This window comes from Pleurodeles waltl, chromosome 4_2, assembly GCF_031143425.1.
Source record: "Pleurodeles waltl isolate 20211129_DDA chromosome 4_2, aPleWal1.hap1.20221129, whole genome shotgun sequence".
In the NCBI taxonomy this organism is placed as follows: Eukaryota; Metazoa; Chordata; class Amphibia; order Caudata; family Salamandridae; genus Pleurodeles; species Pleurodeles waltl.
Window position 1 is genome coordinate 446,294,020 of NC_090443.1, and position 22,882 is coordinate 446,316,901.

The 22,882-nt window shown below is 46.1% G+C and overlaps 1 protein-coding gene across 1 annotated transcript in view; it reads right to left on the minus strand.

Moving 5' to 3' along the window:
* The window catches only part of NIBAN3 (niban apoptosis regulator 3), a 95,856-nt gene that overhangs the window by 51,741 nt on the left and 21,233 nt on the right, over nt 1-22,882 (minus strand). Inside the window, exons 3-6 of the mRNA XM_069231741.1 lie at nt 20,813-20,944; nt 16,444-16,558; nt 6,829-6,987; nt 4,818-4,933 (exon numbers count right to left, since the gene is read on the minus strand). Of these exons, the coding sequence (XP_069087842.1) occupies nt 4,818-4,933; nt 6,829-6,987; nt 16,444-16,558; nt 20,813-20,944 (522 nt within the window). The remainder of the gene's footprint in view (nt 1-4,817; nt 4,934-6,828; nt 6,988-16,443; nt 16,559-20,812; nt 20,945-22,882) is intronic.

Here is a 22,882-nt window from a genome sequence, read left to right on the forward strand (position 1 = left end):
GTACGCCACTTCAATCCACATCATTCATGCACAATCTCCATAACATTCAACTGTACGCCACTCCACTCTACTGCACTATTCCACTGTATGCCACTCCACTCTATGCCACTCAATGCTATTGTACTCTACAACAATGTATGCCAATCCACTGTATCACACTCTACAACACTGAACTGTACTGTACACCACTCCACTCTACAAAAATCACCTAGACTGTATGCCACCATATTCTTTTGTAGTCTATATCACCTTTCAATACTGTATGACACACCACTACTCTCTACTTACAACATGGTACTCCAGGTCATGACATTTAACTGTATGCTATGCCACTCCACTTTACTGCACCACACCAATATAGTCTACAACACGCCACTCCACTGTATGATACTTTAGTCTACTCTACACTATTCTATTCCAGTGGACTCCACTCCACCATACTACCCTCTACTACATTTTTCCACACTCTATGCCACTGTACTATGCTCCACTCCATGCTGCTCCACTGTCTGACAATCTGCTCCACAGCATGCCACTCCACTCTACAACACTGTACTACACTCTATGACACTCTACTTCCCTCCTTCCCATCCACTCTATGCCACTGTACCACACTGTCTGACACTCGAAAACGCAGCACCCAACTTCTTTCTATGATTCACCACTCTACTATATGACACGGCACTCCACTCTACTACACTCTCTTCCATTGTACTCTACGAGACTCTACTTGGTTATACTCCACTCTAATGCATTCTACTTCACCCTACTCCACTCTAAAACACTCTGCAACACTCAATGACTGTCTACGACACCCTACTCTATAGTTCGATACAACATTCCACTATTCAACTCGCTGTTCTAGTTTACAATACTTGACTCCACTAAATGAGACACCATGGCACTACAGTCTATAACAGTTCACTACTGTATGATATGCTACGACACTCTTCTCCACTCAATTCCAATCTACAATACTTCAGCCTATGACAATAGACTTTACAATACTCTCCTCCACTGTATTGTATGACGCTCCACATAACAACTCTCCACTTGCGATACTGGACTCTACGATTTGAAACACATTTTTATTAAAAACCTTTTTAAAACATTGAAATTCAATTAAAAAAACAAAGGTTAAAGCTTAGTTATAGTTAGGAAAACTTAATTTCCCTAGTCTGGTTAGCGGGCTGAAATAGAGTGTGTAACGAGGTCCTCTACTTATAATAATTTGAAGGTGAATGATAAATTGTGAATGAAAGTTATAACTATAACTTTAGATTTTTTAAAGTTTGTGTAGTTTGAACTTGGATTGTATAAAAAAGACTAAGGTCCTGATTTAGATTTGGCTCTGCCGTTAAGCTTTTGGCTGAAAACCCGTCCCCTGCCATGACGGTCTGCCCGCCATATTTAGATGTTGGTGGTCCCATAGCTAAAAGCCCGCATTTGAACCCCCACCTCCGCCAAGAAAAACCACCTACATCAAAGGCAGGAGAGGGAAAAGTGGATGCCGACGGAACCCCAGCCACCCTTCTGGTCATGCAGATTTGGATGTGCCTTACCGCCAAACAAAATATGGCGGTCCGACCTCCACTTCTGAATAGGCCGATTGAGGGGGAAAAAAGGGGTGAAAACTCCCCTTTTTTCCCCATTCCACCTTCGTCTATGACTGGACACGAATGGACAACACCTGCCATCACTGCTGCCACTGTCCCACAGAGAAAACACAACCCCCCTGTTGCCGGACTCGAAGGTAGAGATGTCACATTGCAAAGTTGGGAACCTCACACAGCTACAGCCCAAATGAATAAACAGATTTACACCAAATATGTCAGAAAGCTATATCTTGGTCTGGAATGCATGCTTTTTGTGTTTTGGTGTAAAGCTGTACAGTAATTTCTGAGCAATTAAGACTCAAAAACTTTGTACAAGTTATGCTATGGTGGATCTCAAGACGAGATCTGATTGGCTGCCACCACACCAACAATGATGTGGCGGCAGCCATCTTAGGAAAAAAAAAGGAAAAAATATATAAGGGGCAGGGTAGGAATACCCTGCTCCCATAGGCCTGGTTGGGGTGGGGTTACCAAGGGAACCACTTGGGGCCAAAATTATATATATATTTTTTAATGTTGCTAGAAATTTGTGGCAATTTTTTTTAAAAAGTGCATGGTCCTGTGCATTTACAAAATTAACCTCCTGAGGTGTCCCAGTACGAGAGGAGGGTGGTGCACAAGTGATTTTCAAAGGAAGGTGGCAGGTGGCCCCCCCGAGCCTATGCAGGCCCCAGAAACCTCATCCTGTGAGGCCTACTTAACATAAAAGTGTGGGGTGCAGCCCCCATCCCGAGAGTAGCAGTTATCATTTTTAGGGGGCAGGTGCGCATAGTAGGATATTATTTCTACACCTAGCTATAATGTCACTTTAACCTTTGTTTTTCTTTTCCAGTGAATTATATATATTTTTTAATGTAAACTATTATTTTATTACCATAAGTAAGGCTACCCCTCGCCTTGCACGGTCTTTAACCCTGCACCCAACTTTAGCAGGCAGCCAACCCACCACCGCCAATGGCTGTCACCTGTTCACGGCAAACCACCATAGACACACACCTGTTTTTTATTTATTTTTTAATCCGATCCCACAAGCTTCTTCTAGGAGGCACTGCGGCCCCTGCATTCCCATGGGAGTCCCACAGGAGTCCTGGGGTGCTATGCTGGCTCCCACGGATGTCACAGAAACTCAAAACAATGTTTTTTTAGTCGGACTTGGAGGGTCCATCTGGGACCCCCTCACATGGTCCAGAGGGGTGAGCAAGCGCCTTTCTTGCCACATCATACCTTACTTTTTTATAATTTTCTGGACACAGGGATTCAGTGCCAGTGTCCTGAAATATCGGCTTCAACATTTCTCTTCATGTTGCAGCCAGTCACCAGAGCTCAAACTCCCGTGTGAGTTTGAAGGAGCCTTTTGCTCCCGCAGAAGCGATGTGGCCAACAGGAAAAAAGTCCCCTTGGCCAATCAGATTACTCTATTATTTGAAGATGTATGATCAAGGGACTCTTAAGAGCTTCCCACGGACCCACCCACACAGATATATAGCATTTGAACCTTAATTTCTCAAACAGCATTTAATGGATTTACACCAAATCATGAGAAGCCTAATACCTGGACCTAGATCTAGCTTTCTGCCAAATTTGGTGTCATTCCGTGCAGCCATTTATATTTTGTGGTATCACTGTTCAATTTTCCTATGGAAAACTTGCAGGGAAATTGCATTTGGGGACCCCTGTTTTTTCAGCCGCCGCTTGATAGATCACTGAGAAATTTATCAGGACAGAGCTTAGGAGAATTAACTTTAGTTTTTTAGAAAGTTTTGTGAAGATGTGTCAAATGGTGCCCAAGTTGTCAGCAAACCAAACAAATGCTCTTCCTATGGTAACTAGGGGCCTGATTATGACCTTGGCTGATAGAATACTCAGTCACAAATGTGACAGATGTTCCGTCCGGCCATATTACGATTTCCATAGAATATAATGGAATCGTAATACGGCAGACAGTTTGTGGCGGAGTAACCCCATCCGCCAAGATCATATTCAGGCCATAGGTCATAACTATAACTACACAGTGGCTACCACCATGGGCGCTTTACCCCCCACACCACGGACTTAGGTACAGCCTGGTGTGCAGGCTCACAGTACAGCGTAACACTACGGCCGCCATAGTGGTACACTGCCTGCACTGGTACGGCCCCTGCCAAACACAGTCCGGGACGCCACAAATGTTAACATTATGCCCCATCCCCTCAAAACAATTCTGCCGCAGCCCCTGGCAACCACCATTATATAATAGCACTTCACACTGAACTTTTGCTGTAATTAACAGACTATTACCTAATTTATTGCACTAAATTTACCAACCCTATAAGGAAAGAAAACTGAGGTGGCCTTATTGAGATTCAAACTTATGACCTTCAGATCACTGCACTTGTTATTGGTGAGCTATTAACTGAGTGATACTCTATCCTTAGATTAATGATTCTGATAGAGTTGACATCAGTGCTTAGAGCGTCAGAAGAGGAGAGACACAGGAGGCATAATTTCCAGACCTCCCTCTTTTTCAGGGCCATGCGTTTATGCTGCAAAATGTATTTACCGATTTTGAAGCAAGCCTACCCTGTATATTAATGATGAGACAGGTAACACACCATACCAGTGGATGTGGTGCCAGATGCTGGATAGTGCCTCCATGGAGCTCAGCAGGTAATAAACTAGGCTTACAGCCAGGACCAGTAAAATTATGAGATTCTGCGGCTGCTGCATTTCCCCCAAAATGATGGAAATGATGCATCATCTGCTGCATAATCTGCAGATTGTACCAAAAAAGTTTTGTTTTTAGCTCAAACAGATCAAAAGTTACTAAAAACGTAGTGACATGAGTCACAGCACAAAGGTTGACTGTTGATCTTTCAATTGCCTATTGCCTTATTTGGATGTTAAACTAATACTACTAAGGTGAAATCTTTGTCCACATAGTGTTACGATGTGTAAAAAGGACAATAATTAATACCATAGCAAAATGTGCCCCACTACCCGCATAATTTTCCTTTTCGTGCCGAATAATTTAGTCGACCTGGCCACATAATTGGGGCCTCCCTGCCACATAATTGCAGTGGCCCTGCCTATAGCCACTGGGTGTGTTCCAAAACCTTCTAAAGCCCATTTCTAGTTGCCCTCTTTGATGGCACAATAATTGGCTGGGCCAGGGGGCAAGTGATCTCGCAGGGCCTGGCTCAGCTCAATGGGTGATCCACAAACCTCTGGCTCGGTGCCCAGCAGCTGGTCCCATGAACCATAGCGTCCCTTCTCCTGGCGGAAGAAGCGAACTGACTCCAAAAATGCCTCCACGTGCGGCGAGTTTCCTCTCTGCAGAACTGACGAAGAACAGAGGCGGAAGGTCACGTGCCCGAGAACAGAACTCTTCTATGAAGAACAGGGGCAGCGCACATAGACGAACTTGGTGGGTGTGCTTGGAGAGTAAGAGGGTGGGGACTGCACAGAGACCAGAGGACGGGGTGTGCATTAAAAGGAAAGAGTCCACATAGAGAGGAATGGGATGGGTAGGAGAGCAACACTAACAGGGTGGGTGTGAATAGACAGCAAGAACAAAAGTAGTGCAGAATAATAAAAAACTGGTGGATTGACCACAAACAGAAACAGGTGGAGAGGTTGGATATGCCAAACAGCTACAAAATTGATGTTCACCGAAAGCACTAGCGGGATGCAACAGAATGGGTGTTCTCAGAGAAAAACAGGATTGAATGTGCACTGACAGGCGCAGGAAGCAAGCAGGGATAATTGACAGTCAGTCAAAACATTTATTGTTTTTGTCCCATGTTAAGAACTACTATATAAAAAACAAATATTGTTTTCCAAAATCATACATTTCCAGATTAAAAATAATTTTCCACAAGTCATAGCTTTTCTTAAACATTCCTCTCCTTACAGCGTCGCCAAATAAAGGAAAGGTTATGCAAAAGTTTACAATACTCTCCACAAATACCACACAAACATCTTAAAGTCAATCCTAGATCAGTTCATTGTTAAAACCTGCTAAGAAATATTTTAAAACATGTCAATTCATTAGTTGATTATAAAAAAAGAGTTCGTGTTTTATCGACGGGGTAATGCTTTCAAAGACAGTGGTAGGAAGAGCGTGCATAGGCAGTTTGGGGCGACCATCGACAGTACTTAACTGGAGTGTGCACAGAGGGCTTAGGCAGCGCACGAGCAGCTACAACAGGCAGTTCCTATGCGCAGGCAACATCAGGGTGAGGTAGGGACTAGAAGCACGCTGGGGGTGGGTGCATAAACACTTCTAAGGTAAGATGCGCGTAGATATTTATGCGTAACTTGTAGGACACATGATTGATATGCAGAATGCCCCCCCCACCCTGCTGCTTCTGTGGAGATGGACCCATGAGACCAGTGTCAGAAAGTACCTGAGTTGGAATGGGCACCCCCCAACCACCTGCCTGCAGCTTATGTGACAGTGAGCATTGTCATACCCCTTTAAGCATGTATATGAGATGTCATGGAGACCCCCAGACCCTACAAGGCCTTTGTAGAGGACTCGTTCTAAAGGATGCACATGAGATGTCATTGAGGAACACCCAGCCGCGAATCTCAAGGGGAGGGGCGGGGAGGAGGATGCGGAGACAGAGGGGGGAAAATGAAAAAAATAAAAATAAACTTACCTTCCTGCCATCTCCGTCTCCTGTCACGTTGCTCCTCTTCCCTCGATGTGGTGTCCCAGCATTCACTGGGACACCAGCTCAGGCTCAGTGCTCCTGGCGCTACTTTCATGCTAAACGTAGCATGAAAGCGGCATCTGGATTGGTCTGAGCAGCAGTGACTACCGCTCCGACACAGCCCTGGGGTCTGTGCAGTTTCTCCAGCACAACTGTTAAACACAGCTGGGCTGTAGAAACCTAAATGTGCATGTGTGTTTGGCCGGCCTGAGACAGCCAGCCAAACACACATACACACTTAGGTGCACTCTGTACTCCTCCCCCTCCCACCTCCTGTGACCCAGCCCGCCCCTCCCTTGTCTGCTGTCTGAGCCAGCAGGTGAAAATGAAAAACAAAACGATAGTGCAACTATCGTTGATTTTGTCAACTAGTGCGATGCTTTCTTGCCATAGTGAAGGAGCCGCCCCTGGGCAGACCACCCCCCCAACTCCCTTTGTCTATGGCTTCTGTGGTAGGTGGGCCGTGCAAGACACTGTGTACGGAATGGGACTCTTGCTTCAGTGGCACCCTGACGTACCTGTATTGTGATGGCGGATCCCTTCCTGAAGGGCGCACTTCCAGGCGTGCTGAGACTCTGCCGAGCTGCAGCAGAAGTAGTAGTGCCGGCAGAAGGGATGATAGAGGAAGAGGGGAAAGGCTGTAGGGAGGGAAGGCAACCAGTCTGCAGAGCTCCCAACTGAAAGAAAAGAAATGGGAATACAGCATCACACTCCTGGAATTTGTGCGCACTGACAGACCCAGGGCTAGTTGTGTGGCCCTGGGCAAGTTAGGAGCTGCATCATCTAATTTCCCTAACATGTAATATCACAGGAAGTGACATCATAGGCAGTGTCAATTGACCGTTAATTTTCTGGCACTGTTGAAACAGCTTTGCAAGAAGCTACTTATCTAGTCTAGATATCACTGAGATGGCTACAAATAATAACCCTAATAAAATAAGTGCAAATATCTTAAAGCTCTATTATGTGGAAATACAATACATCAAACTGGGTTGAAAAGCTAGGTGTAGGTCTCTTCAAAACAGATATTTTTACTCCAATGTTTCCAGATTAGTGCATGATTACAATTTCAAGTCAGATTGTCACAGATCTATGGAGTGGGTCTTCAGGTGACTTCCCAATCCTCCGGTTGCACCAGTGAAGTTTAAGGTTAAGACATTTGGGGGGTTATTACAACTTTGGAGGAGGTGTTAATCCGTCCCAAATGTGACGGATATACCACCAGCCGTATTACGAGTTCCATAGGATATAATGGACTCGTAATACGGCTGGTGGTATATCCGTCACTTTACCGTCACTTTTGGGACGGAGTAACACCTCCTTCAAAGTTGTAATAACCCCCTTGGTCTTCAGCAGACCTGGGGCATCAACAAAAAGGAATAAATGCTGGGTCAGGTAAGTTGCCTGCGAGTGCTCCAGGAAACAAATGAAAACACCCATTGCAGATGATAAGAGGATGAGACAGCACAGATGACATTCACAGGTGGGGTGGCTAAAATATTGGCAGGCAGGAGCACCAAAGTCTGGACCACACCCACAAATTGAACACCTCATCACAACAATTACTCTCAAACTCAATTTTGAAGAGAAGCAAAGAGCTGAACTGATTTAAAGCTTTAAAGGTGAAATGGCTAAAAAGGGACAACAAATTTTACTTAGGGCAAAATCTGCTAAAAGCTATACTGGAGCCATTCACTAAACAGACTAGTAGTAAATTAAAGCAACAAAAAGAGGGATTTATTATAGCAGACTCAGCGCAGTAGGTTGGGGGAGATGTTGTTTGACTTTCAAAATAAAGCTGCCATAATCCCTAAGATTTGCAGTTTTAAAGATTTCAAGTCACCTGTCCCTCACATCTGAGAGTGCACTTGCCAAATTGTGAAGGTTCCCATCCCAGACCAATGTCGCTTGACTCATATTTAGTCTAATTAGTACTAACCAATTCGCACCTGCTTGGTTAAAGAGATAATTGAATGCAAGACTCTTAAAAGACCATTTCCATAATTCACAAGTTATTTCAGTCATGACCCAGACTACCTAATCAAATACTTTCGATCCTTTCAATTAACAATTCAATATTTGCCTCCCCAGAGTTAATGACCACCTACTTACATAAGCTTGATGATTGGCCGATTACTTGATGTGCATTGATATACTCTACAGAATGACCCCCTCACTCCTCAGTCAGCTCCCGTCTGCAGCCCCCTTCTCCTGTACATTCCTCCTTTTCCTCACCTCCCAAGTAAGGCTAATTCTAACTGTGCTGTTGAAAGGTAGCAATTTCCCCAGGCCTCACTGTCACTTGAGGTTTGGATAATTTGTTTTAAAAGGCGCGCTACATCCTGTGCTTGCCCAAGCCTCCCCATTGTCACTTTGCACTAGTCAGTGATCCATCTGTCTTTGTGATCATGCCCAGACAGACCCTATGCAGCAGACTGGTATTTGAATACACTCTGGGACAGTATAACTAGTGTGTAGCACATACAGTTCTAGTTTATTGGACTGTTTGTGACAAACGGTGCACAGTAAAACACGTGGGAGCAGATACCTAATAAGCCTTCAAACTACTTTTGCAAGATATATGTGCTTCTTCATTTTCCCCAATCCTCTGGAGTTTTGCTAACCTACACCAAGTGGTGCAGTTTATGCACATTTTTTTAGTTATTGTTATACTGAAAGAGATTAATTAAAATACCACAACAAGAAGGTATCCTGGTGCTAAGGGATTTGCAAAGGAAAGGTGCAGACAGTACTAATGTAGAGAAAGACCAGGTTTAGTTTTTCCAGAAGATTTAAGAAACACCATAGCTCAGGAGAGAGAGATTTCCAGTCCTGTGCAGCTAAAAAAAGAAGGGTTTGCCACTAATATTTTCCCTCTTAGTTTAAGGCTGGCACAGGAGCATGGCTGTCAAAGAGTGTAGGATTCTAGAATGAATGTAATAACTAGTATGGTGCTGAAGAAAGAGAGGACTTTTTTATGCACTGCAGAATGGCAAATGGATAGATTGCTTGGTAACAGGAAACAACAGAATGCAGAAAGGTGAATAGAAATGATACAGCATCTGGGAAAGCCTCAGATAAGTATCCTACCACTGTTCTTAATGATCTGAAGGGTACGTAATGCAAATGGTAGGAAGTCCAAGACAGGGAACATGTATGCAATCTGGTTGTGAGAAGATCATTGACTGTACAACAGCCTTGCGGCAGTGACAGATGTGAAAATGCATGATTTTGTGCTGCCTGTTGATGTAGTAAAAGTAAGTAGTTGGCACACTATTCAGACAAAGAAAGAAGATGTTGGAAAATGAATCCAAGATGTGCTTGCTGACTCAACCAAGGTGGTTGAGTGGCCTAGCTCCACAGGCCACCAAACAGACTGTGGGGGTCATTCTGACTCCCGCCGGCGGCGGTAACCGCACGCCTGGCGGGAGCCGCCGAATGACCGCATCGCGGTCAAATGACCGCGACGGTCATTCTGAGTTTCCCGCTGGGCTGGCGGGCGACCGCCAGAAGGCCGCCCGCCCAGCGGGAAACCCCCTTCCACGAGGATGCCGGCTCCGAATGGAGCCGGCGGAGTGGAAAGGGTGCGACGGGTGCAGTTGCACCCGTCGCGATTTTCAGTGTCTGCTATGCAGACACTGAAAATCTTTGTGGGGCCCTGTTAGGGGGCCCCTGCAGTGCCCATGCCATTGGCATGGGCACTGCAGGGGCCGCCAGGGGCCCCACGACACCCGTTCCCACCAGCAAGGTTCTGGCGGTCAAAACCGCCAGAACCAGGCTGGCGGGAAGGGGGTCGGAATCCCCATGGCGGCGCTGCCTGCAGCGCCGCCATGGAGGATTCCTCAGGCCAGGGGAAAACCGGCGGGAATACCGGTTTCCCTTTTCTGACTGCGGCTTTACCGCCGCGGTCAGAATTGGCCTGGATGCACCGCCAGCCTGTTGGCGGTGCATCCGCGGTCCCCGGCCCTGGCGGTCTATGACCGCCAGGGTCGGAATGACCCCCTGTATGTGGTACCAGGTCCCTTAAAAATGATGACTCCTGATGTTTTTCTATAAGGTTTTAATTAATTTGTATTTATCCAGAAACAACTGATTTTGTGCAAGTCCAAAAATGTTTCCTTGGGTAGAGACCAGACTATCATTGGATGAAATGATTATTTGGATATCATTATGAATAGAACACGAGCAATAAACCAAAGGATTGTATGAATAACTGGGAAGGATACAGAACAAACAGCTGAAGCCCAAATAATTCCACAGGTCACATATTTAGAACATCATGGAAATTGCAGGGGGTGGATTGCTTGAAAACTCTCAGATAGGATGGAGGTAAGTCAAGGGGATACCTTAAATTCCAGTCTGTAGTGGTTGATTTATAAGCACTGGATGGGAAATTGACAAATATAACACTATAATTTAGCAATTTCAAGGCTGCTCTACCTTCCCGAAATCTAGCAATGTGAAGTAGGTAGGGAGAGGTGGTGTTTGACTTTCAAAATAAAGCTGCCATAATCCCTCAGAGTTGCAGTTTTAAAGATCTCAAGTCACCTGTCCCTAACATCTGAGAATACACTTGCCAAATTGTGAAGGGTCCAGACACACATGTTCTGACACTGCATGATATGCTACTCCCAACTCATGGAAAGGTCAGAAGTCAACTGGCACACAGTCAGTGAGTTAATTAATGTCTATGAAGCAGATTTTCTTTTTCAAGGATTTTTGACAATGATGATTTAATAGAAAGGTCAAAAGGAGTAAGAGTACATAGAGAACAGGCTGTAATTCTGCAGACATGTTGAGGATGGTTCAGGATCACAAACATTTATGAGGATGACACACATCGCAAAAATAATATCAAATTTTCTACATGGAAAACAAAGAGGCAGGGAATTGCAAACTTTGGCAGAAGGCTCAGTATCCTCTTAGTATTTCTTGCAGATTCTGCCCACTTACATCCAACTCTCTCCTTTATGCTTTACTTGTCTTTATGTGTACTCTTGTTCAGCCTATCGCCTTCTCTTGCTGGTTCTGACCCTGTTGCATTCACCTCTTCTCTTCTCTTCCTCCTTCACTCTCTCTTCTTGCTGATTATGCCCTTCTTACATCAAATTCTACCTTCCTCATCTACTCTTCATCTATCATCACTCACTAAGTCTTTAACTATCTATTGCTGGTTCTGCGCATTCAATATCCACCTTCCACTCCTCTCTCCCCTTTATCTAACTTTTCACTATCGCTTGGTGGTTTTTCTCTCTTCCATCCACTCATCTTCTCTCTGTTGCCTCTCTTGCCACTCTGCCAATATTTTTGCTGGCTTTGCCTCTCTTACAGACGTGTCTCTTACCATACCTTCACTTCTCATCCTTACCCCAGTCGCACAACTTTTTTCACTGGTTCTGCCCCATTTACATATTCTGTCTATTTTCATCCTTCTGAACTCTCTAATCGTTTCTCACTGATTTTACTGCTCCTGCACCACCTCTTTCCCTTCATGTGCTACTCTTTTTCTTATCTTTCCGCCAGCCTCTAACCTTATTTTGTGAATTTTGACCCTTTTAAATCTCTTTGCTTTCCACAGCATCGTTGTTTCTCTTTCTGGTTATGTCCCTCTTATATCCACCTCTGTTCTCCATGCTGTACACTTCACCTCATCTCTCCCTCTACTTCTTACCTTTCTCACTGACTCTGCCCTTCTACATCCATCTCTCACCATTCCCTCTCTCTTTTCTTTATAAGGTTTCTTGATTTGCCTCTCTTACATCTATATCCCCCATCCATGTAATGCCCTTCAACTCTCATTTCTTCCTCCAGCCTCCTAACTTTTTTGCTTGTATGTCCCCTTTACGTCCAACTCTCCACTTTTACCCCCTCTGCCTCGTACCATTTCTCACTTTTTCTGCCTCTCTTACAACCACTTCTCCCCTCAAAGCACTACACTTCACCGTATCTCTTCTACTGTCTCTTACCTTTCTCACTGATTCTGCCCCTATTATATCAGCCTCTAACCTACCTGGTGTGCACTTCACCTCTCATCTCTCCCCAGCCTCTAACCTTCTCTTGTTGGTTCTACTTCTCTAAAAATCTACCTCTCCCGTGTCTCTCTCCCCCAGCCTCTTCATTGGCCCACCCTCTTATATCCACCTCTCACCATTCCCTCTCCGTGCATTTAAGTTCTCCTGGTGGTTCTGCCTTTCATAAATATACCTCTCCTATCAAAGCACTGCCTTTCACCTTTCATCTTTCTCTCCAACTTCAAATTTGTTCAATGGTTCTGCCCCCTTTATGTCCAACTCTCCATTTTCCCTAGCCTCTTCTCTCTGGTGGTGGCCATCTTGCATCTACACCTCCCCCACATGCTCTACTCTTCATGTTTCATCTCTCTCTTACCTCTACCCTCCATTTGCTTGTTCTTCCACTCTTGCGTCATCCTCTCCCCTGCATTTGCTGCTATTGACCACTCTTCTCCCCCAGCCTATTATCTTGCTTCACCTCTTGGGCCACAACACAGGCCCCTGCAGCACAGATGGACGCCCAACACTTCAGGGGGCTCCCTTTCAGCCCAGGGCCAATGAATATCTGTGAGATATGGGAGACTTAGGGGCCCATCATCACATTCTGCAGACGGGGGTCCCATCAGTTTGCAATACACCACTGTTCTTGTGTTACTTTACATCTATTGCTCCCCTTCAACCTTTCCACTCTGCCCAAGCCTCTTACATTCTTTTGTGGATTCTGCCCCTTTTACATTCCTCTCCTTTGCATGCTATTCCTTTTACCTCACCAAGACTCTTCCCTTCTCAAACCAATTCTGCCCTACACATCACTCCTTCTACCCTCTCCCTTTCCTCTAGCGTCTTGCTGTTTCTTGCTGTTCTGCCCCTTATGTTCAGCTCTCGCCTCTCTGCTGTATGCTATCATTTCCCCAAACTCTTACCTTCTTTGGTGTGTCTTACCCCTTTAGATTTGCCTCTCCCTCGATAATTCTATTAAAGGCAAAAGAGGACACCAGACCTCCTTAGGTGCCCTCGGGGACATGGGAAGTAGGATATCAGATGGGAGTAAGCATGATGCTGGGGATTAGTGATGCCCATTGGGATGTGTGAAGTAAGAAATTATGTGTGGCTTCATGGGCTATGTGTGGCTTCATGGGCTATGTATTGTATTGTATAGCGCTTACTACCCCTGACGAGGCGTTGAAGCGCTTTTCAGCGAGTAGCACGCTACTCTGGAACCCAACAAGGATTAGTGATGGATTAGTATCCGGAAATATGAACTGCGGATATAAGAGTTTGTTAGTTAGACTGACTGGAGTAATGGAGGGGTGGAGGAGGAAAGAAATCCAGAAGTGTTAATTGGGAATATATCCCTCATTTACTCAACCCAAAGGCTTGGGATGAGTAAAAGGGGATGGAGGAGGGAAGAGTCTGTGGAAGGGTTAGGGAGATCATAGTAGCAAGGTGAGATAAATGAGGGAGAATTTAGTAGGGTTGTGTGGGAGGTCACGGTAGTAGAGTGAGGTTTGGTGAGTTAGATGTGGAAGCGGAGGGAAGAGCTTAGGCAGAGTTATTTAGGAGATGAAAGTAGTAGGAAGGAATTGGGATGAGTCAGAGTGGGAATGGAGGATAGTTTGATAGAGACATGACATATGATGATGGGTAGATAAGTGTGATAAGATGAGAGCAGGGATTCATAGATATCTAGTATAACAACCCACCCAGTAGTAATGTGTGACAATAAAACATTACTTTATGTTAAAAAAAAACCTTAGAAATGCAATGAAAAAAACAAATGTTAAAGTGGCATTATAGTTCGGTATGGTAATAATATCTTACCTTCTATTCGAAACAAACCTTTGAAAATCACTGACATGAACGTGAGATGAATGTGACCTGGAGGGTTTATTGTGCTCCCTCGGGGTGATAATAATGGATGTGGGGTTACCCCTTTCGTTTTATTCCAACTTAATTTTATCATCTCTGCGTGTTTTGCTACAGACACAATCCTTCATTTCATGTAAATTACATGAAAACGAAAGACACTGAGTGCTAATACTCATCTAGAGTCACTCTGAAAATGTTACTTTTGTATTCACATGCTTCACATTGTTTAAAAAGCAATAAAGCAGAATTGTAAAAAAAAACACCTCTCTCTTGTTTTCGTCTCTTCTCCCTTTCTTCTCATTGGAAGTGAGCAGCGCCCATTGCAATGCGAGGCCATTCCTTGTTCTGTGAGCCCTGCTGGGTGCCCTCCTTTTCGTTCACGCAGGGGCAGGGCTCACGTCACACCTAAGTACAAGCCCTGTCTAATGGCTGTTATCGTGCAGATGCAGGGACCTGGCAGAGAGGGAGGAGACAGAGGTGCCAGCACAGCCTGTCTTTAGAAGGGCAATTGCAAGACTTCCAACGGAACCGGAATACCTTCCAGAAACCCCGCCCACAGCAGCTGCCAGGGAAGAAGGGGTCATGTTGCCCTTACGGCTGCAGGGCCTATGAGAAGGAGGCCTCGTCATTGGGTCTCGCGCGCTGCATGGCTGCAAGGCCAAGGGAGGAAGCTGGCCACCTGGAACTCGTACAGCTGATGCCTTTAAATAAGGTTATGGACAGGTGGGGGGCCCATCACAGTGAGAAGGCGCGGGGCCCTGGGCAGCTGCCCACACTGCCCATGCCTGGTGCCGGCCCTCGAGAGACCACCCTGTGCTGAGCAGAGAACACCCCTCCCTGTGTTCACTGTCGGCACTTTGCGTTGTGCTCTGTCAGATCACATTATTAGTGTGTAGTTCGATAGGCCTCTGATGTCTCTTTGTGTGAGACAGGCTTTTTTGTAGTTACATAATATACAACTCTCCTAAGGGAATGTGTATCAGGCAACTTTAATTACTCTTCGGCTCAAGGCTTCCCCACTCAATGCACTGTTTAAATGTTGTAACCTTCCCTCGTGGTCTGTGCATTTGACATCCTTCTTGTAGGCTATATGATTTGAACAGCTTTCTCTGGAGCTCTGTGGGCAGGTTTCATAATTTTTCACACAATGCAGTACAGCAACCAAACGTGCTGTACTGTTCTTTGCAATGGGGTAAACACAGCACAAAACCATATCTACTAAGATCAGCCGCTCCCCTCCGTTGGCACACATACAGGTTGTCTTCAGCCACTCACAGCCTGGTACTAGGGTGCAGTGGTGAGTGAGTGCTGTCAAGTTTAGGATTTGTACTGCAAGAATACCTTTCAGGGCAAATTCCTATGCCTAGACAATTTCACAGGGATCCCACCTACTGGATGTGTGCTACGCAATTCAACACACATGGCATAAATGAGGCTTTTTGGACATTAAAATACTTTCCCTTGTTAAGGCCAGCTTCAAGGAGGTGATCGTTTTTGATGCAAAGGCCAGTCCACATATCTTAGTAGATCTGGCTTTGCATCAAAACCTATGGGTTTTTAGCTCATCTGGCCAAGTAACCCCTGGGTAACGCCTCCTTGCTGCAAAGTGACGCAAAGCAAAACAAATAGCATTTTGCCCTCAGAAAAGGGCGCCCTTCCAACACAAAATACCTTTTGCACTGAAAAGTAAATACCAATGCCTTGCTTTGCATAGCTTTGTATCACTTTGCATCACTTTGCAACAGCGCAAAGCCTTAGTAAATCTGGGCCTGGATGAATTATGGTCCCTCAATACTATTGGCTTGGAAATGTATTCCTGGAAAGAGGTGAGGTAGGGATACCACTCCGGACATTCTACGTTTTCCAGAGCTGCTTGGTTTGGAATGATCAGGTCTTCAAACTCCAGAACCGAAAATTCTGGGCCTGGAGACACTCGACCCAGCCAACAGAATGATCAGCAACGACTTCCCCTTGCACCTGAAGTGCTCCCACCCACCACCAGCCAAAAGGGCCTTTTAAAAGCCCGCACATGCCATAAATGTGTGGACTTGGGGCTGTTAGTTCTGTCATAATGGTGGGGGGGGGAGAGTAATGAAGACTTGGACCCAGAATTCCCAGGTGTCCATGTTATTCCCCATTCTGGGGGAAATGACTTGTAATCCACAGATTTAGATGGGTCATACTAGCTAATATCAGAGAATCCAACCCTCCTGTATCACCCTACGATGAGTCGGCCCTAGTTTCTTTTCTTACCTGTTCGGCTCTGACAAAAGGCTCCCACAAGTCGAGCATATTCCTGGAGAGAGGTGGCCAGCTTGTACCCAGAGAGACTAGAGCATGCTTTTGATAGACCACATTTAGCCTGGACCTGTAGATACAAAGCACACAATCAAAGCTCTGCATCCCTGTGGGATTTCCCTATGAAATCCTTGAAGTAACCTTTGATGCATTTCAAGAAGCAGAAGATAAGCAGATTGAAACTCTTCAAACAAGATCAATAAACAAAGCGAAAATCATGAAGAGCAGAGAAAAAAGGCATATTGAAACAGAATGCGTAAAGTAGGAGAGTGAATAAAGGGAAGTTGAGAGAGGTGTCATCTTTGGACACAACTTGTGGATAACCTATGGAAGCAGAGCTTGCAATCAGCGTCTATGTCTAGCTGTTTTCCTTCACTACAGTCAGATCCAGTGTGTAGCTCTTTCTTTTTGGTACAGCCCTCACAGTCAACGTCTTATATTCAACGTTTTCCTTTTAGTACAGATCTTGTAGCCAGAACCTTATAGAGTTCACAGCCAGAGTCTGTGTGTGGCTGTTTCCTTTAGGTACAGAGGTCACAGCCAGTGCCGATGTGTTGTTGTTCCCCGGAGTACAGAACTGCACTCTTACCCAACATGTAGCTCTTTCCCAATGTACTTTGGTCAAAGTCAGAGCCAGTGCGTAGATGTTTCTCTGTTCTACAGAACCTGCAGTCAGAGTTTATGTGTCAGCGTTTCCCTTTAATACAAGTCTCTTTGAGTCCATGTGTAGCTGTTTCCCTTTAGTAAAGAGCTAACAGATTAAACCAGTGTGCAACTTTTCCCATTTAGTACAGATTTTGTAGTAAGAGCCAATGTACAACTGTTTACCGTTACTATAGAGCTCACAGTCAGAATCTATGTGTAGCTGTTTACCTTCAGTGCAGAGCTCACACTCAGTTCTCTTCACTACCGAGCTTGCAATCAGAGTCATTGTGTAGGTGGATCCCTTTGCTACTGGAGCTCACAGTCAGAATCTATGTGTAGCTGTTTACCTTCAGTGCAGAGCTCACACTCAGTTCTCTTCACTACAGAGCTTGCAATCAGAGTCATTGTATAACTGGATCCCTTTGCTACTGGAGCTCACAGTCAGAGTCTATGCCTGGTTGGTTCCTTTTAGTGCAGAACTGTCGTCAGAGCCAGTGTATGGCTGTTTCATTTTAGTACAGAGCTCAAAATCAGAGCCGATGTGCAACTGTTTCACAGTAGTACAGATCCCGCAGCTAGTGTGCAGCTGTCTCCCTTTAGTACAGAGCTTGCAGTGTGAGCCAGTGTGCACGTGTCTCCCTACAGTACAGAGCTCAAAGTCAGAGCTAGGGTGTAGCTGTTTGCCTTTACTACAGATCTGACAGTCGGAGTCTGTATGTAGCTGTTTACCTTTAGTACAGAGCTTGCCGTGACAGCCAGTGTGTAACAGCTCCCCTGTAGTACAGAACTGTGGAAGGACACAATCAGAGAGGATGGTAAAGAGGCTAGCCTCCAGGGGAGGGGCAAGCACAAGAAGAGGAAGACACACCAATAAATAAGAAGCAATCAACTGAGAGTGATAATAATGCCAACCAGTGTTAGGCAATGGGTGGGCTCTAAGCCCACTGTACGTTCTTGGTAAACCCACAATAGGTCTTTAACAAGAAGACAACTTGCACTGTCTGGTAGGCGAACCTAAAACAAGCATTTGCAATGCAATGGGTCTCGTGTTTGCTCGATTTAGAGCTAATAGTGTTGTAAATTCCTAACAGGACTTTTCTTGCCACATAAATTGAAAATGAAAAGTAAAACAGTTGACATAAGAAAGTCAATTCAAAGCATCACAGCCATGAGCGTGAACACAGGAGTTATTGGCTCCTTTCATGAATGTCTAGAAAGGATCACAGCTGAGATGAAAGGCAAACCGAAACCAGAGGAGGTGCCATCACACGTGGTAATAGGAAGAAGTATGACGCAGTGTGATAGTCAACAAAAATATTCACTTGGTGAAATCGCCGGGGAGGGAACTCAGCACAAAAAGGAGGGACATTCCACAAAATGCACCAATAAAAATGAAGCATTTAAGACAAGCACAACAAAGAATGAATAGCAGTAGTGGGTGTGGTTAAAAGCGCACAGAGGGATTACAACAGGCCAGAGCGCTTGTGCGCTTGACCCTAAAAAGGACTTGCTTAGGAAAGAGATTGCTGTCTGTGAGTGTGTGCAACTTTCCAATATAACAGAGCTCGGATTCATGTCCTCTATTTAGCTGTTCCCCCATACACAGAGATTGGACCTCACGGTCAGTTCCTGCATGCAGGTGTTTCCCAATAATACCAAGCTTGCATTCACAGACTGTGAGCAGCAGTTTTTTCTAGATTGCACTGAGATCCTGTTTCCCAGTAGTGTAGACCATGTTCCTTATTTAGGAGTCTCCAGGGGTCACTGTGGCGACCCATGGCTTGCAAACTGCAATCCTTAGCACTGTGTTTATGACACCTGGCCTCAGGGGAGAGTAACAAACTTGCAAAATAATTATTTATTGTTGCAAGTGGAGTCGACAAAGGCCATCTCTGTTCCTCCTGCTGCTCCTGAACATGCAAGGCAGCATGAAAGGCAGGAGAGGATAGGTTAGAGGGGTGGGGGTTGAGAGTAAAGACTTTGAGGGTGTAATAAGGGATAAAAGCAAAAGGAAGTGGAGGAAGAGGACACTGGAGCGAGATGTGAGAGATCGAGGAACGCATGCACAGTGGCATAACATTAGCCCCCGCAAGCCCCTACAGTGTGCGGTTCCCCAGAGCTCCAGAGGACCCCCACAGCACACTACACTGCCTGGGTTATTCACTGGGTCCGGGGAGGTGACCTCCGTGTACTTTGCAGGAGACACCTCAAGTTTTGTTATGCCACTGCAAGGGGCGTGAGAGGGGGGAGGGAGAATAAACATTTAATCAATAATTAAAAAGATACATTTACCTCGATCGCCGCCGCACCGCTCCCTCCGCTCCTCTGCTGCTAGTACAGGCTCCCAGCCTGCCCTGCACCAATCCTGACGCTGCTCAGAGCAGCATTAGGATTGGCTGGGAGCGCCATTCAGGGCGCTCCCAGGCAGACTGGGAGCCTCTGAAGTCTCTCTCCATCCCGGCAACTGTGTTGCTGGCCTGGAGAGAGCCTACTGCGCACGTGTATTTGGCCGGCCCGAAACAGCTGGCCAAACTTACATGCTGTGCACTCCCCCTCACTGCTCGTCACCCCCCATGGCCCAACCCCTTTACCAGAAAACGATAATAAACTCAGTTTATTATTGTTTTCTAGTAAAGGTTTTGCAGCTGCCGCTGCTGGCGGGGGCAACGCTCCTCCTCCCTAAGGGAGGAGCCGCCCCTGTGTGCAAGAAAGATAGAGGGATTACAGATGGACTGAGAGGTGACAGGTGTAAGAGATACAGACAGGTGTGGAAGAGAGTGAGACAAGAGAGAGCGATAGGTGATACACACATAAGTGACAAAGAGACTGCAGAGAGTCAGAGGGTCAGAGACAGGCAAATAAAGGTAAAAGGGTGTGACAGTATGAGACGTGGCATAGAAGATGGAGACCAGTGAGAGACAAAAAGAGGTATGAGAAAAGAAATAGAGGGATAACTAGTGCTAGACAACCGAGAGACAGTTGTAGGTAGCAGAGACTCCTGATACATCTCTGAGATGAACAAGTAATACAGAGGCAGCTAAGAGAGAGTGGGGAGATAGGAGATGTGAGAAAGTGACATCAGGAAAAAAAGACACAATTGGAAGAGTGGTGATAAATTGACAGAGCTGAATGAGCTATAAAGTGGTTACACAGTTTAGAGAGAGACACAGAGGCAGCTTTGAGAAACAGCTGACGGACGGGTGGGGAAGAGGGGGAAATTGAGAGATATAGAGGTGAAGGTGATATTGAGGCAGACAAGTGAGAGATAGACAAGGGAGTAAGAAAGGTGTGAGACAGCTGAAAGAGTCGAAAACGAGACAGAACATGTGAGAAAATAAGGAGATCAATAAGGAAGACACAGATGACAGAGGAGGTGACGGGGTGGTGAATAAGAGAGAGGAACAGGTGAAAAAGACTGGTGAGCAAGATGTAAAAAAGACAGTTGAGAAACTGACAAAAGGTCAAATGTCATATGACCTCACATCCTGTGATGCCATTGGGGTCAAAGGACAGGGGATGTGACTTCTGCTAACCTTAGCTTTTTGGTGAGTGGGCATCCATGGTGTAGACGTGCATTCAGTTGCCCTACCCCAATACTGCAGAGCTGGAAGCCAGAGCGTGTTCCCATTAGCACATCCCATTTGAAACAACAGAGAGCGCTTCTTAATCACCCCCTTACCGGTTTCTCTTCCTCCCATTCCAGCGTGTAGTCTCCCCTCACAGCCAGGCACCTCTCTTTCCACTTGCGGGTTTTCTCTTTGAAGTACAACAGCGACCCCTGGTGGAAACGCGCCTCCGGTGACCTCCAGACCTAGGGGATAACCCGTGATTGTTTGGAAAACAAGACAATGTGATCGAGAGAAAGAAACGCCTACGGACTCAGTGAGGCAACGCACACAAGGGCACTACGGAAACGTAGTGGGTTGAGAGCAACCTGCTGAGATCTAAGCGTTAGCCGCACGTCACATGCTTTTATACCTGTAGGGAAGGCGAATGCTATCTTCCTAGTGAGGCCGACAATCTGTGCGCTTTTGATTTGGATGATTATAAAGCCTGTAATGTGCATAGCTCAGAGAAGACAAAACTGCCATATGAACCGCCATGCAGAAGCCATACAGAAATTATAATCAATAACAGATACTATTTAAGCACTGACTTACTGTGATTCTATTTGTGGTGTGTGCCTCACATATTGTGTGTTTTTGCCCCCCCCCCACTTGCAATCTCTCTCCATGAGACACCTTCACAGGTGTGACTTGCACCTGCGATCGAAAGCATCCAGGAGTCTTGTGGTCAGTGGAACTTTACTGCTCCGTGATGTCTTCGTTCTTCACAGACTTGGAGCCTGATTTCTGTATGAGCGGATAAGTACAGTGGGCCGCCCACCAAACTAAAAGGCAGGCGGACCTTACAGTTGGCCAGAGTGGTGACTACTCCGTCTCTGCCATGGAAAAACGTCTCCCCCGGCCCGAGAGAGTAAGGGGTTTCGGAGAAATGGCTATATGTCCGTCCACCCAGTCAGAATGGGCGGACTTAAACCCATTTTTATTTTACTGTCCGTCACCGCCAGGCAAAACCTGGCAGTGAGGGACAGAAAAGACAAAAGCCACAGATGGATGAGTCAAGAACGACACCATGTGTATGAACTGCCAGAGATGGATGTGGGTCAGACATGACGCCATGCGCATGAAGTGCCAGAGATGGATGTGAGTCAGACATGACGCCATGTCTATGAGGTGCCAGGGGTGGGTGGGGGTTAGACATGACGCCATGTGCATGAAGTGCCAGAGATGGATGTGGGCCAGACATGAAACCATGCGCATGAAGTGCCACAGATGGATGTGAGTCTGACATGACGCCATGTGTATGAGCTGCCAGGGGTGAGTGGGGGTCAGACATGACGCCATGTGCATGAAGTGCATGACATGAATGTGGGCCAGACATGACGCCATGCGAATGAAGTGCCAGAGATAGATGTGAGTCAGACATGACGCCATGCGCATGAAGTGCCAGAGATGGATGCGAGTCTGACATGACGCCATGCGCATGAAGTGCCAGAGATGGATGTGAGTCAGACATGACGCCATGTGTATGAGGTGCCAGGGGTGGGTGGGGGTCAGACATGACGCCATGTGCATGAAGTGCCAGAGATGGATGTGGGTCTGACATGCCAGAGATAGATGTGAGTCAGACATGACGCCATGCGCATGAAGTGCCAGAGATGGATGTGAGTCTGACATGACGCCATGCGCATGAAGTGCCAGAGATGGATGTGAGTCAGACATGACGCCATGTGTATGAGGTGCCAGGGTTGGGTGGGGGTCAGACATGACGCCATGTGCATGAAGTGCCAGAGGTGGATGAGAGTCACCTTTGACGCCATGCGCATGAAGTGCCAGAGATGGATGTGGGTCAGACATGACGCCATGTGCATGAAGTGCCAGGGGTGGGTGGGGTCAGACATGACGCCATGTGCATGAAGTGCCAGAGATGGATGTGGGTCAGACAACACGCAATGTGCATGAAGTGCCAGGGGTGGGTGGGGTTCAAACATGACGCCATGTGCATGAATTGCCAGAGGTGGATGAGTCACCTTTGACGTCATGTGCATGAGGTGCCAGAGATGGGTGGGAGTCAGACATGACGCCATGCGCATGAATTGCCAGAGGTGGATGAGTCACCTTTGACGTCATGTGCATGAACTGTACAGGATTTACATTCTTATTGTCACACATAATAATTGAGAGGG